This window comes from Gymnoscopelus braueri (genome assembly GCF_963280865.1).
Source record: "Gymnoscopelus braueri genome assembly, chromosome: 4".
NCBI lineage: Eukaryota > Metazoa > Chordata > Actinopteri > Myctophiformes > Myctophidae > Gymnoscopelus > Gymnoscopelus braueri.
The window spans coordinates 26,569,649-26,586,461 of record NC_137605.1 but is presented as its reverse complement, the minus strand read 5'-3'; the positions used below and the strand labels follow the sequence as shown (position 1 = coordinate 26,586,461).

General features: G+C 43.7%; 1 protein-coding gene across 1 annotated transcript; it reads right to left on the bottom strand.

Annotated features, from left to right (window-relative positions):
* Positions 1 to 886: 886 nt before the first annotated feature.
* LOC308084259 (putative nuclease HARBI1) lies at positions 887 to 3,457 on the bottom strand. The gene is made up of 2 exons (XM_080426816.1): positions 3,217 to 3,457; positions 887 to 2,232 (listed from the first exon to the last, which is right to left on the bottom strand). Exons 1-2 carry the CDS (start codon positions 3,391 to 3,393, stop codon positions 1,198 to 1,200), a joined length of 1,212 nt encoding a protein of 403 aa, XP_080282942.1. The 5' UTR covers positions 3,394 to 3,457; the 3' UTR covers positions 887 to 1,197.
* Between the last annotated feature and the right edge of the window lie 13,356 nt (positions 3,458 to 16,813).

Genomic DNA, 16,813 nt, shown 5'->3' with positions numbered 1-16,813 from the left:
AACTGAACTGCATTCTTACCAGTATAAATTGCAGAATCGCATCAATTTGTATACATCCTTGAGTTAACTTTTAATTTAATGTAACCCAAATCACGTCTTTGTTATAGTCTCTTAATGTTGATGGTGTCACTTGCCTGCCTTCATTGATAGTACACAGTGAAGAGAGACAGGAAATCAGCACTCATCCAACAGTTGTTGAGGAACTAGTTGTTTCTCAGCTGGCATAACCCCCTTATCTTTTTTAACCACCTTCCACCATCATGTCCCCTGACGCTACCTCAGGTCCAGGGATGCCAACCTCCTAGAAATCCCCAGGTCTAAGTGCTGAACCTGGGGTGATGGGTCTTTTTTTCAGTTGCCAGCCCCTCTGTGGAACTCACTTCCAAGTAACTCACATCATAACAGCCTCTCTTCTAAAACTGCCCTCAAAACCCACCTCTTCAGACTTTCCTTCCCCACCTAATCCCTATCTTTGCTTCTATTTTTAACAATTTGTGAAATTTGCAGTCCCCATCTTTTTATTTTACTTTAATTAATTGTGTCTATGTTGTTTGTGAAGCGTATTTGAGTATCCCGAAAAGCAATATATACTGTAAGTCTATCATAAATGATCTGTGTGTACATACAGTACGTGTATATGACTCACTGAAAACATTGAACGTTTATTCATATTAAAACAATATTTCCAATTGTATGTCATTCTCATCCAAGAGTTAACATGGACACACATACAGTTTATAATATATACTGTACATGTATATATACTATATAGGCATGTGGGAAAAGGAATTCATAAATAAACAGATCAGGTCAGTGTTTGAAAGCACAGAAGTTTAATACAAAAATATATTTTAAAAAAGTTCACATTTACCTATAATAAGCCACAATAAAGAAAACAAGACTAAGGTCTAATAACAGTGTGGCTCCTATGAGGATCTTGGTCTTTGTCTGTGTGGTCAGTCATCTATGATGCATCTATGATATATGACATGGGAAAAGTTTCAATGGCCATTCACTTCCAATATAAAATATTTCAAGGTGGGGGAAAGGTGTGGGGTAATTGCTTGGTATAACTGTCTGGCACTGTGCACAAACATGTGGTACTGATCGGTCCAGCCGTTTGTGAGATTAGCCCCAGACACACACACACTTGTAGAATCAATGCTCAACTCCTACAGAACCCATGGCATAACAAAACTATAAATAATCATGGTCAGCAAGAGGAAGTTGGCCTGCCAAGCTGTCTCGCCGACCATGCCCACTTTGTTCCCCCCTCACCGGACGAGGTGGCGGAATAGGCACGCTGTCCTCATTCAGAATGGGCTCAAGGGTGTCTCCTGAAGTCAGGCAGATGTTATGGAGGACAGCACATGCGGTGACAACAGTGGGGACAAATGTGTGGGGCACGTCCAGAGCCTTGAGGAGCAGGCACTTCCAGCGCATCTTCATCATACCGAAGACTCGCCCAATAATCGAGTGAGCCTTGGCATGGTGGTGGTTAAAGTGACTCTGCCTCTCCTGCAGCGGCTCCCGATATGGAGTGAGGATGGCTACAGGACGGTCGATGCAGGGGTAGCCACCATCCCCTACAATGAAGTAACCTGGAGGAGGGTACAGATTCTCTTTATACATCCTGCTATTCTTCAGGACTCTGGTGTGGTGGACAGAGCCAGGACACCCCACAAAGGTGTTAAGGAGCCTTCCCTTACCATCACATACTGCTTGCAGCTGTATGGATAGGAAGAGCTTCCTGTTGAGGTAGACCTGGCTACCTGGTACAGAAGGGGTCTTGATGTGAACATGGCATGCATCTATGGCACCCACACACTTGGAGAAGGCCGAGCTGTTGGCCAACTGCTCAAAATCTTTACCAACGTGGTCAAGCTCCTGAGCAGTGGGAAGGCGAATCGCCTCATGGCGTAGGGCTGCAATCATCTCTGTTCCTCTGTGGACCAACCTGCACAAAGTGGATCTGGGAATGTGAAAAGCGTGGGACACAGCACTGTAGGACAATCCATGTGCCAGCCAGTACACCGTTACCAACACCATTATGTGCTTTCCCCAGCCATGTGTCCCCTCCTGTCCTGGCAGCAGCCTAATAAGGGCTTGAATGGAGATTCTGCTCATACGGTAGTCTGAAAGGAAGTCCTGTTCCCCATTAAAAAATTGTTGCAGCACCGGCAGAGCTCTATTGACTCTAGCATATTTCCGGGGTCCTGGAAGATTGTTGCCCTATGAAGGAAAATTACAGTGTGATTGTTGGCATATATACATTATACATCAATGAATATCAACATGGCATGTTAATGTATGCATGTCATTTGCTTTTTATCCAGATTTCGAATCTGACCTTATAAGTGCTAGGTGTAGGCTCCATGTTAGCCCTAGAATGGCTGAAATTCCATACACTGACTGCATGTATTCCATAGCCATAGAACACGCAATGCATTTTCGTGTGGGGTAATTATTAGGTTAGTGCAGTGTACTCACCTGCCAACCAGTAGTACAGTAAACATGGCAACAGGTGGAATCCCGCTTCCCCGGCCTCGACAAAATGCATTGCGTGTTCTGTGGCTGGAATAGGCTACAAGCAAGAGTAACAGGATAGGTGGGCACTATAGGGACATCTGGGCACCGGCACCTCAATGTAAAATGGGCTATTTTGTCTAAAATATAGAAAAATGGTCTTAAGTTAAGTAAAGTTCTCTGTTCCTCTGTGGACCAACATGATTAGAACTTGCTTAAACATTCGACAATTAAGGTCTAATATTTCTTCCTGTATATCCAGTCATTTTGGAGCATCAACAAGAAGTTGAAGGATAAATGTAAGTCTGATAATGATGTAGCCTACCGTGGTCCGTGCATGTTCACATCATGTATCATGTATACTTTACGTTACTCATTTCTTTCATGTTTTTATATTTTGCATTTGCATGTTTGGAGAAGTACGGGCTTTGCTTGTGACATTCCAGGGCAATCTGGGGAAGGAGGGGGAGGGGGTCGCTAAGACTCTCGTAGATATAAAAATGTCAAAATCGATAAAAAATGATCGAGTCTTGATCCAAAGCTAAGCTTTGGGTATGATTACATCCATGCATTTCCCTACCGCCTTTGATGTTTTATTTGTAATCACATGTCATGCAAGATTGGCACAGCCAATGTCTTTTAGCACAACTTATATTACTTATATTATATATATTGTGAGTGAGCTACTACCTCCTGTAGTAGGAGCAGAATGGCGCGCCGCAGCCGCGCTCTCCTGCGCGCTGAGCGCCGTTGTTCCTCCAGTATCTCCTGCCATATGCCTAGGACACACGCTATGGCGGCCGTCTTCACCACATCACGAGAGAAACCCAGACAGTACAGATGATCAGAGTCTGGAAAACGGACCATACTTTGTTGTTGATGTATGTATGACTATGAGTGACTGTGAGTGCATTCGAGAGATCCAGCTGTGTGTGTAGTACTACTACGTCATAAGCAATTGACCTAGTGTTGCCAGATTTTGAGAGAGAAATAAGCAACATATGAAAATAAGGCCAAAAGAAGCGACTAGGTTACGTCTATTTGAAAATATATTTGTATTTGTGTATTTGTATTTGTCCACAAACCAAGGACTATAGTACAGGACAAAATGCTGCTCCTCTCATGGAGGGAGAGACAGTCTGTATTTAGCCTCACCCAGCACTTTATAGTGCACACTGGTAACACCGGCCAGGTGCTCCCAATGCACCTGATTGGCACCCCACATTACTCTAGCAGGCCATGAGTGAAGACAATGTCAGACAGGGGAATACACACACACACATGCCCTAGTTGCGAACGCGGAAGGAGGTGCAGCGACCAAGTGGAGCTTACTATGTAACTCTGCCTGGGTTGTGTGTGTCTCTGTCCGTGTGTGTCTCCGTCTGTGTCTCTGTGTTCACGCTCTCATTGGCTGCATGCACCCATGTGACTCACGCTCTCATTGCCTGCCTGCCCCTGGGTGACATGACTCACATGCGTGCACTGCCTGTAAGCAGCCACCCGAGTGCGCCAGAGTGCAGGAATTTAGACAATGCTCTGACACACACACACACACACACACACACACACACACACACACACACACACACACACACACACACACACACACACACACTGTCAATGTTCTCTCTCCATCACGGTGAAATAACACGGATTACAAGTCCGTAAATACACAATATTTTCGAGCTGCGTTCGCTTCCAGCGTTCGCGCGTCTTACTTGTAGCTAGGCCAAACAAACTACAGGGTCTGTGACACTCCTCCCCCCCTACAAAGCGAGGTTCCATAAGGGACCGAGAAACTAACAGTTAATAATCAACATAACGTACTTAAACATGTGTAATTTAGTAAAGAAAGCTAGAAAATAATATTTTTGTTTTGTTTTTTTTGTTCTTTATTTACCCAGGGTAGTAGCTGAGCACAAGTGCTCATTTTCAGCAACGCCCTGCACATAGAAACACACAGACAGACAGACACATTAAAACCTGGGAGCTGACTAGTACAACCACAGGCCACTAAGCAGCTCCACTGGAGCAGTTGGGGTTCAGTGCCTTGCTCAAGGGCACTTCAGCAGTGTTGGGGAAGTGGTGAACATTCACTTCCCCACCCAGATTTTCCCCGCCGGTCTGGGGATTCGAACCGGCAACCTTCCGGCAACGAGGGCGCTCCTCTAACCTTTGGGCCACCACCCAATATTACTTTGAAAATGTGACTAAGACTACCAAAATTTGGTTGGCAGTTGTTTTTTCCGACAGAACTGAAAACATGAGCTTGCGCAGCCCCATTTATGCAAACAGCAACCAAATACAAATAAGGCAAGATACAAAATATGCTTGCTGAAGTTAAAACGTTTTAAAAGTTAGGCCGAGGGTACATCCTGACAGCTCTAGCCCTAATGCGCATCAGCATCAGCTCCTTAATTGGAGCTTACTGTGGCATGCTAAATCATCACCTATATGTTTTGACACCCCAGTCACCCACCAGGCATCTGCTGAAAATGGAGACATTACAAATTTTAAGAATCAGCAATAAAAGTGCTTTAATCAATTAATGATTTAATTATTGTTAAGGATGGGAATCTGCGCAAACTCATGACAACCATACAAACCTGCCAAACCAAAATTAACCAAACCAGTGTTAACCAAACTGACATAATTTACCTAGGATAACTATAAACTAACTTTAAGACAAGTCCCCAAATTATCTCCACTCCAGCCAGTTCCATCTGCACCCAACACACTAGGCCCTCCCTCAGCAACTAAGATTACCGGTATTCTTGAAGGATTTAAGAGGAGAAGAACAGGGACAGAAGGTAGGAACGAGACAGAATCAGGCAAGACTTGAAGATGACAAAACCCAGGTCACGTTGTCCAACATATAAGACACTCCCTCAACATTTTCTGATCCAGATATACAAAATCCAGTCATTCAGTACACTTTAATAAGGCCAACCCGAAAAAAAAAAAACATGGTGGAGGCTCCTCCCAGGCTGGCAGACTCCCAGCTCACCGGGAGTGTGCGCACAGAGCCCCACACCGATCCATCCAGCGTCGCCCGAGACCGACCATTCTGGACTGGCAAGACAAAACTCACTTCGGCATAAAACGAAATCTCCACCTCCCAGCCATCTACAGCCTGGCAGAGAGAGACAACACACTGCCTCCCAGCTGCACCGGCCTGGTGAAGACCACTCCTGACATTACTTAACCAATTATAAACTGATCTAAAGCTCCCACAGATGGAGCTCTCACAAGATTTAGGTACTGACAACAACATGTTGGACGAAACAATTAGAAAGAAAAGGGAAAACAATGCGGACAGTGACCTATTAGATTACAATTAAACAAAACAAATGCTCTCTCTCCAACCCTGCAAAGCCAGGACAGGTGAGACAGGTGCGCCTACAGGTGCGGTGTCCCCCCTACCTCAGCTGCTTAACATAAAACTAAACTGAATCACTGAACCCTGGTCTTCAGTGGCCCTCCTGAGTCCCCCTACCACAAGGCATCCCAGTGGCACCACCCCGACCCCGTCCCATCTTGTGTGGAACAGAATCTACAAAGATAAACAAACAAACAAACAAAATTTCAGGGAGTCCCACAGGGGGAAACACTGTTAATCCTACACGGGGACCACCACGCCTCAGACAAAACGCACTTGTCACACCCATCCTGACTGCTAACCACTACATTGTGCAGTGATACCAATTAAATTACAGCACAAAAGTACAGCAAACAAGACTTCAGGAAGTGACGGACCTCCTCCCGTTGTACCTGTGCTGAACCGGTGACTTAGGGGAGGCGATGAACCAGTTCTTTGTGTCTTCGCGGAAATGCCCCACCTTCCGCCTCTCGCCGTTCTATTTCCAGCTTTACCTTCACATCCTGGAGACCGGCACCACACCCGCGCTGACCGCCGAGCTGCCCACACAGGCCGCGCTGGCCGGTGCCAAGTGGGAGAGTATCGAAGGTACCGGGAGTTGTGTCGCTACCTGCGAGTCGTGTTGTGTGCTAGATCCCGGACGGCGGACGAGCCCCCATTTTGTTACGACCTGGCTCGTAATGCAAACCAAGGCCTAAACTACATAGGACAAAATGCTGCTGCTCTCATGGAAGGAGAGCGATACTGAGTGGGGCCACAGCCGCCACACCCAGCATTTTATAGTGCACACTGGGAGCACCCAATACACCGGATTGGCACCCCACATTACTCGAGCTAGCTGGACCTGAGGGGAGACAATGTCAGACAGGGGAAATACACACACACATGCCCTAGTACAGAGGTTCTCAAACTTTTTCGTGCCAACGACCCCCAAATTGATATGTATTTGGCCACTGACCCCTACCTGAAAATATGTTGTGCCAGGGACCCGGGCCCAGAAGCAAAGATTCGAGTTCAAAATGTTCTCCTTTTTTAAAAAAGATTTAAAGATTTGCACACATTTTCGCGATTTTTCAAAAATAGCAGATCTACAAGCTCATAGTGCTGCACTTGGTGCCGTGCTATGAGCTTGTATTTTTTATTAGCCAAAGTATAAAATATGGATAAAGTGGTTAAAATGATTGTGATGCTTTATTAACACATTTTAATGGGGACCCCCTGGTACCCTCCCAAGGACCCACTTTGAGAACCAATGCCCTAGTAGGCCAAACTACAGGGGCTGTGACACTTAATAAGCGGACATGGCAACACTGACAACGTCCCTTCAAATTGACGCTTCACTCGCGTCATCGGGTAGGAGGACCTAATATATACAGGGCGCTTAAGCATTGTTGCCATGTCTGCTTATTATAAGCGACTGGCTTACTCCCTAAATGTTGTTTAAACCAGTGAAACAACGTCAAACATTTTCATGTCGAGGACCCCCCAAATTGTATGTATTTGTCTGCGGACTGAAACTATTTTGTGCCACCGTGTATCAGATTTGTGTTGTTAAAATATTCCACATTTTCCAATTTTTTACCAAGATTCTTTTGAAAATAGCAGATGCAACGCGTTGTGAGCTTGCTTGTAAATCGGCTATTTTCAAATAGCCAACGTATATGGGTTTAATGTTTAAAGTGCTAATTTGGCCTAATAGTCACTTATTTTGGGCTTGTTTTCATAGACCTGGTTGCTTATTTCTCTCACAAAATCTGGCAACACTACTCTTCAGTCTCCTCTTGCCCTGGCTGCCTGCCTGAATGTTATGATTTGTATTGTGTGTTCTACCGAAAATAGCCGATCTACATGATCACAACGCGTAATTATGTCTGCGCGTTGTGAGCTTGTAGTACGGCTATTTCCCTAGCCCCATTTAGAACCTCTCCCTCCGCTATGTAAAGCGGAGGGTGAGGTTCCGATTGGAGCTACTATTTCCCCAATGTGTTACAGATTAAACAGGATGGCCTGCAGTGCTCTCGTGACGTAAAGTAATGAACAAGAATACAATACATTGGATAAACCGTAGAGGACCGTGGCAGACCACAAAACCAGTGAGATTGGAGCATGGAGACGTTAGGGGCGGGCTAGGCCAAAAGTTGTCATGTCATTTTCTACCCAGTAGAGGGCTCTCTCTTCATTCATTGCCACACAACACATAAAACTAGGTCAAAGTTACTAGAAAGATTGCTTTGGACAATGGGAAATAATTTGCCACGGTGGATGTACACATATATGTTCTTTACGTGGTTAATATCTAACCATGGTCTAATCTCAATAGCACTCAATTACTGTGTATCTGTCTGACTCTCTGTCCCATATAGATCTGAGGAGGCAGCTGTTTCTAAATGTGGGTCAAATTGGCAGTGGTGGAAAAATTACTCAAATTTTTTACTTTAGTAAAAGTATCAATACTGCAATATAGAAATACTCTGTTACAAGTGAAAGTCCGGAATTCAAAATGTACTTGAAGCACCAAAAGTAGAAAGTACTCATTGTGCAGAATGTCCCATTTCAAAAACTTTCAAAATTTGAAAATACATTTAATGTATAAAAATCTTTTGATGCAATGCATTGTGAGCTTGTAGATCGGCTATTTTCAAATGGCTGAAATGTATATAGGGCTGAAGTGGTTAATGTATGTTTTGTAATAATAATGAAATAACTAGTAACTAAAGTTTTCAAATAATTGTAGTGGAGTACAATATTTGCCTCTGAGATGTAGTGGAGTAGAAGTAAAAGTATTGCAAATTGGAAATACTCATGTAAAGTAAAGAAAATACCTCAAAATTGTACTTTAGTACTTGTGTACATTTACTTATATTTACTTTCCACCACTGCAAATTGGACAATGGGATTCTCATTTGAGAAAAGAAGACATACAGGGAAGCTCTACAAATACGGGGAAGACGTATTTTTTTTGCCATTCAAACACCTCCACTCACAAAAAGAGAACCAGTCCAGTAGTTGATACAAATATGAATATCAGACACCTTTCTGGGTATTGAAAACTTCAAAAATTAGTGTCACTATCCACACAAAGCCCATGAGTGTATATGTCACAGGGAAAATGGCATTCCAGGGAAATTGACAGGGGAGCGCTTGTTTTATAGGCACAGGGCGGTGCTGCGAGGCGGGGCTTTGATGCGAGGACGACGACCACAACAACAACATACTAACCAGGAAGCTACGCTAGGGGAACGCTGAAAATAAAATGGATAATATGAGAGAAATACTCAAGTAAAGTACGAATACCTCAAAATTGTACTTGAGTAAATCTACTTTGTTACTTTGCACCACTAGTACAAGCCTCAGTGGCGCACTTCGATAATCATTGGACTCCCCACCCACTACCACTGGAAGCCGGGGTTTGACTCCAGCTTGGGACATTACTTTTTCAAACAACCGCGGACTACTTTTTTTTCGCTGATAAAGTATAGTTTTGGACCATGACGGAAGGCGCTCCGACTTAGCAGACCTTGAGGCCGAGGAGTCGCGCCCGAGCGCCTCCAGGCGCGAGTGCCCGCGACGACCGGCCGATGGTCTGCTAGTCGACTTAAGCGCCGTCCGAGTTATGTACCGATAGGCACAGAATCGTAAATGATGTTGTGTGGGGACTGCGTTTGCCCCAAGTGCCACTCACTGCACTAACATAGCCAGCCAGGCCCGCCCCCTGGAGTGTGTGTGTGTGTGTGTGTGTGTGTGTGTATGTGTGTGTGTACACGCGCGCGTGTGCGCATGCGTGTGTGCGTGCTGGTTTGTGCATGCGTGCGTGTGTGGTGTGGGGCTCATGTCTGGCTTGCATTGCCCTCTAGCGTTGATTCTACAGAATTGCATGAGGGGCATGAAAACAAGCGTACCCCTTTCAATTTCCCTGGAATGCCATTTTCCCTGTAACATATACAGTAGAAACAGAGAGCTAAGTAGGGCAGAATGGGGAACATGTGTCCTTGATGTGGACACATCAGGACAACACAGGACATCAATCAAGGATGTCGAATGTATTTACAGTATTACATTGGCCTGAGGTGGGTGAATGCTGAGTAGAGATAACACTGTTGATTCTGTTCTTGTGAGGTCTCAGAACATCTTAAAAGACAGGTCACAGTGTTCATAGCTTATTGAAACACAGTTTGGTTGTTTGATGACTGATCTTGAGGAACTATTTCTCTCCTCACTTCCATCAGTCAGGAGGACTGCAGCTGTCCCCATCTTCTGCCTTGCCGCAGCAAAATGACTAAATGCTAGTTGTGTTATTTTAGATAGATGTTATTTCCATAGTTCTATGTTGTTGACATCCCTGCTGAAAAAGAAAGGAAAATTCACTCTGGACTGAGTCAGCTTTACCAAGCTGGTCTGGTCTGGTCAACCAGCTTGACCCGCTCAGAATCTTTACCAAGCTGGTCTGGTCTGGTCAACCAGCTTGACCAGCTCAGAACCTTTACCAAGCTGGTCTGGTCTGGTCAACCAGCTTGACCAGCTCAGAATCTTTACCAAGCTGGTCTGGTCTGGTCAACCAGCTTGACCAGCTCAGAGTCTTTACCAAGCTGGTCTGGTCTGGTCAACCAGCTTGACCCGCTCAGAATCTTTACCAAGCTGGTCTGGTCAACCAGCTTGACCAGCTCAGAATCTTTACCAAGCTGGTCTGGTCTGGTCAACCAGCTTGACCAGCTCAGAAATGTTACAAAGCTGGATTGGTCTGACCAACCAGCTTGACCAGCTCATAATCTAAGCTGGTTGTTCCAGCAAGGATATGTCAAGATAAATCACAAGTTCTATTGTTTGTTATTTTGTAGCACAAACTTTCTTTAGCGCTCTTACTTGGCACAACTCAATTGCTGCAATTACTAAGTTACTCTGGCATCTGAATGCCAGTTGTAACCTGGGTCAGGTCACTGTATACACAACATTTTGTAAGGATATGTGTTTCTGGTGACCTTTCATTGTGTAGCCTGGCTATGTCCCTGGCAACAGGCAAAATTCTAGTTTGACGAAATGTCCATCACAAGCCAGCATAGTGATTAGGCTACCCCTGCCAGGCTGCCCAACCACCACAGACCCCGGCCTGGGGTCAACCAGTTCATTCTTGCGTCCTTGAAACAAAAGTCACACGGAGGCGACCAGAGGCGTTCTAACATAAATGTGTTTTGTGCAGATTAATTACACCCCCCCCCCCCCCCCCCAACACACAACACACACACACACCTCATTATTAGCTTCAACCATCGGTGAGCTGGATGAGATCCTATCTGGAGGGGAGGGAACAAGTGGTGGAAGTAAACGGCACCCAGTCCCCTCCCTTCCCAGTGACTTGTGGTGTTCCGCAAGGAAGTATACTACGACCTTTACTGTTCCTGGTATATGTGAATGATATGTCTTCAGCTTGCGACTGCAAACTGTTCCTGTTCGCAGATGACTCGGCTCTGCTGATCTCGGACAGGGACAGGCTGCAGGTTGAGAAAACTCTCTGCTCTGAACTTGACAGGATCTGTATCTGGCTCTCCGACAACAAACTATCACTACACCTGGGTAAAACTGAATCCATCCTCTTTGGGTCCAGTTCTAACCTTAGCAAGGCTGAGAGTTTCACGATCAAAGTGGGTGATAATGTTATCACAAGAAAGGAGAAAATTACCTACCTGGGTTCCATCTTGGAGGCAAACCTCTCCGGTGACAAAATGGCCGAAAGAGTAATCAAAAAGGTCAACCAAAGAACACGCTTTTTGTATAGGATTCGCCGCCTAGTCAGTAAGGACACTCTGAAGATTCTTGCAGGGGTCCTCATACAAGGTTATTACGATTATGCATGCTCCTCATGGTATCACAACACCACCAAGGCCTTAAAAACAAGGCTCCAAACATCCCAAAACAAACTAGTAAGGCTACTTCTTGGCCTCAATCACAAAACCCATCTAACCCCTGCTCATTTTGCTAGGATTGGATGGCTCAGGGTTGAGGACAGAGTACAGCAACTTGCAATGGGCCTGGTCTTTAAGATACACCACAACATTGGGATCCCCCTGTATTTGTCAAAATACTTCCAAAACGTTAACGAAGTCCACGATCATAACACCAGAGGCAGCTCCACGAATCATGTTCAACCCAGATTTGGCTCAACAAAGGGAATGAACTCGTTCTCATGCTATTCAACAAAAATGTGGAATGCCCTACCAAAAGGAGTAAAGGAGTGTAAAACCCTACTCACTTTCAAAACTGCCCTAAAGATACACCTTCAGGAGGCTGCAATTCGAAAATGGCCCCTGTCTAAGTCTTAACCTACCCCCCCCAACCCCCCCCTCCCCTTTTTTTCCCTTCTCTTGTACATATTTTTCAGTCTTCATACCAGTAACCTGTAAGCTGATTGTATGACGTTCTGTATAGTAGTGTGTATATCTGTCTCTTATATGTCATCATGATTTGTGTGCATGGGGATCTCATCTTAAACAAGCTCAGTGCTTAATGAGTCTTCCAGTTTAGTAGACCTTGTATTGTGAATTTGTACTTCCATGTACTGTTGTTCTCATGTCTTACTAAATAAAGTACATCAATCAATCAACCAACATAGTGATGTAGGCTGTATCTCAGTCGTGCAAAATGACAACGTATAGGCAACTTTTCCAAGAAGGCCCAATTTAAGCCAAATGTTTTAAACATTGAACCCCCAGCTGAGTTTTTTAGCAAAACTAAACAATAAAAGCCTGGAGATCGAGGCTACCAGCTGAGAGGATGAGTGTAAATTCCTCAGGGGCGCACACTGTATTCAATATTGCCAGGTTGTGTGAGAGAAATAAGCGACCAGGTCTAGGAAAACAAGCCCAAAAGAAGCGACGTAATAGCCTAGGGAGGCCACATGAGCACTCTAAACCTGTACATACATCTGCTATTTGAAAATAGCTGATCTACAAGCTCACAACGCATCATGATGCAACGCTTTGTGGGCTTGTAGATATGCTATTCATTATTTTTAAATCCAAATTCCAAAGATTTGGAAGATTGTTGAAACATTCTAACAACACAAATCTGGTACGGGGCTCCCTGGCAAAAACATTTTCAGATGTGGGTTAGGGACAAATTGACAAATACATACTTTGGGGGTCCATGACATGAAAATATGTGAGAACCACTGGTTCAAAAAATAATTACAAAAACTCTACACTTTAGAAACAAGCCCAAAAAAACGCAACCACCAATATTTACAAGCAAACTTTACAGAAAAAGAAGCCCAAAGTCGCTTATAATAAGCCGACATGGCAACACTGACTGTATCGCATGCCATTCACATGTGCTTTGCCTGGTGCTGCAGCAGAGCCCCACCCCCATCATGAACATATAGGCTGGCCCATGTAGCTTCCAGTTCCTATATAGTTTGCATTTTGCACTGTGTGAACATTGTGTGCTTATCCTCTCCACAGGCTGCTGCGTGCCTCAAACTGCTCCAAACAAGCCCAGCTGCAGGTAAGCACAATCTACACACGTGTTAACATTATAATTCTGTGCAAAAGTCTTCAGTTTAGGGAAGAGATGTTCAATGTTTCAGGAACTGCCTGGTTTGTAGCGCGTTGGTGAATTTGGTTACATGACACACAGGCAATGAGCGTTCTTCTGATATTTTTGCTTTTTTGCTTTAATAGGCACAGCAAACTTACACTAAATGCTGTAAAGTTTACGGAGTTATCTTTCATTTTTAATTTGCAGTAAAAAATCAACAGAGAAAAATTACTCTCCGTCCTGTCAATTTCATCTGCTTAACATCACTGGTAGTTGAATTGGCTCACCAATTTTAAACTTTAAGCTCTTTACGGGTCATATGTTTGCTTTTTCTTTTTATAAGTCAAAACATTGCAGTTGCTGCTTGTAGGTTTATTGCTTGGCTTATTGGGAAACTTAAGACTTTAGTGTATATTTGTATTGCAAAGGCAATTTGGCTCAATGTAGGCTAATTAATAGTAGTTCAATTATGTGATTTGATTAATTGTCAAATCATAAATTGTAGGTTGAAGTGAGGGTTTGTGTGTGTGTGTACTGGATTATTTAGGGCAAAAGTGATTTGTATTATGTATTTTTTATTTTATCGGCTATTATAAATAGTTATAGAGATTGACATGTAAAGTAGCCTACTCTGCTTGTGTAATATAAACATACATTGGCTTATTGAGTTATTTGCGCTTCTTTTGTCTGTTTGTATGCTGATCAACATGGGTGAGAAGAATCATCTGTACATTTTGTACCCACCGCTGCAGTTAAACAGCTGACCATTGTCTGCAGGGATACTACCAGTGTTGCCTGGTCTGCTTATTATAAGCGACTTGGGCTTGTTTTCCTGTAAAGTTGCTTGTAAGTAGGCCTACTGGTGGTTGCGCGGGTTGTGTTTTTTTTGGCTTGTTTCTAGTGTAGTTGCTTATTTGGGCTTGCTTCCTAATGTTGTTTAAACCAGTGGTTCTCAAACGTTTTCATGTACCCACTTAACTTGGCCACAGATCTGAAAATATTTTGTGCCAGGGACCCCCATTTGTGTATTTAAAATGATTCACAAACATTATTTGTCAGATTTGTCTTTGAAAATATCAGATCTACAAGCTCAAAACGCTTCGAGCTTGTAGATATGCTATTTTCAAAATGCTGACAGTGTTCCTGTGGCCTGCTTCTTTTGGCCTTGTTTTCATAGACCTGGTTGCTTATTTCTCTCGCAAAATCTGGCAACACTGGATACTATTGGTAGCGCTGGTTGTGGGGTTTAAGTAAAGTTGTAGCTTTTGTTGAAAGATCCACCAGTGGCAGTGACTGAAATGGCATTGAAATTATGAATATAGGTTGATGGTAACTGTAATTTAGTTCCTGCAGTGTAATACATTCAGCCAAATTTGAACCATCAAATTATGGCAGAATTTTCTAGGCCAATAATCTCAAGGACCCCTATAACTCTTGAGTGTGGCAGCATTTTGTAGGCCAATAATTTCAAGGACCCTCATAACTCTTGAGTGTACAAATGGAACCAAATGAACCTTTGTTCCAGTTTCCATTTGTACACTCTCAGAGTTACAGACCTGTAACCAGGGTCCTTTTGGTTCCATTTGTACACTGTCAGAGTTAAGGGGAGACCTTGAAATGTAAAATATTGAGAACCACTGCTCTACACTAGTGTAGTTTTTAATTGATTGAAAATTTTATTAGGCAAAAGAATGTAAAACAACACAGTTACATTTATAATACTTTTGTCTAAAAGGTCAGACCAAAACAGTCCTTGCGGACTTGTTTCCGTTGGGGTCCTGTACATGTCTGTCTCGTGCTGAAAACGAATTGTACTTCGTCCTCAAAACATCTACACAGACATCATGCACACCTCTTGCTCTCTGACTCCTAGACTGTGCATCATGACTGATGCTCAGTTACTCTCTAGCCTCGGAAACCCATGCCTTTTTTTTTGTTACTTACTCTCTGACTCCTGGGCTGTACAAGACTACATTTAACACTTAGGACTGTTTGGAAATACAGGTTTACTAAAGTTAAACATGGAGATGAAGGCAAATGTCCTCGCTATTGTGACTTTTCCTTGGATCATTGCGGGGAATCCCCCTTATTCTTTTCTATGTGACCTCTGCCCATGAAGACTCAATTGTAAGCTCTCGGTCGAAGACATATCTCTTCATCATGTGAGCAAATCACAATAGCTGAAATGAAACTACTCTTGATTTCAAGCAGAGGCGCCTGCTGCTGGCATGTTCAGTATGAGGAAACCATGGAAACAGCTGCACGTGTTCACACTATGGTCATGTGTGTGGAGGAGGAGGGTCTTAGTCTGGCTGGGGCAGGGTTGCACAGCTCCACTGTCAATCAAGGTCAATGGTGATGTAATCTTTACTCCGCTCACTGTGATGCTATCGGATGAGGGATATTTTTTATAGATTTAGTGTTAAGACAATAGTCCTACCACAGTAGCTGCTCATGCTATTTAATTTTTCTCTTACCCTGCCATTGTTCACAATTGAGCCCTCATTCTGTTGAGACTACTCTGTTCGTATTGATTTGGGTTGAGAGTGACAGTGAGGAGGTGGGATTAAGAGAGGAAACCTAAAGGGTTTTCATTGGCTGTGAGCACTGGGACATTGTGTACCCGATATATGTATTTTATTAGCCTGGTGCAGAATTATGAATCTAATCTGTATTTTTTTTTTGGTGCCATCTCTGTGCGATTATGTGAATTTTGTGTCCGTCTCCACTCCACTGTGTTTTCACAGGCGTTCTGTTCAGTGTCTGCTGGTCTGAGAGCGAGGCTTAGTGCATTGTTTTTTCCTGGCTTTGCTGGCGTCAGTTTCATCCACAGTTTGGAACCTGGAAAGGACAGACAAAATGCTTGTGTGTCCCAATAGAACTGTGTCCTATGTTGAGACTTCTCAGAGACACACTTCATCTCAGTGAAATCGAGAGCCTGAGGTATTAGGATTTCAAAATCATGCTCTTGAAATATGAGCTCCTCCTTCCTACAGAAAGTAAATGCCAGACAGCCGAGTGATGACTGCATATGTTTGCTACATGTGTGAGCATAGCTTCCTTGAAAGCCATTTGTTGCGCTTGTTCCCAATGTTTGGGAATGTGACCACAAAGCCACACCAAATCGCTAACACCCTTGATGCCTTAGTATACAGTATCTGCATAGTTGACAGGTGATTCACCTAGGTCCATGCTCAAGCATGAGAATAGTAATGATTATTTACATACTTGTCAGGTAATGCCTACCCAAGCTTAATAGCGTATGGTATGCTATTCAAATTGTTAATTTGCCTTGCGCATGGATAAGCATTTGCCTCTCCACTATTGTCCAACTGTATTGATTTATACTGTTCTCCATGTCTCTGTAATCCTGAAGCTAAT

Coding starts and splice junctions, on each gene's coding strand:
- LOC308084259 (XM_080426816.1), bottom strand. CDS start 3,393: ATGGTCCGTTTTCCAGACTCTGATCATCTGTACTGTCTGGGTTTCTCT. Junction 2,233..3,216: donor TTCTGCTCCTACTACAGGAG/GTAGTAGCTCAC, acceptor TTTCCTTCATAG/GGCAACAATCTTCCAGGACC.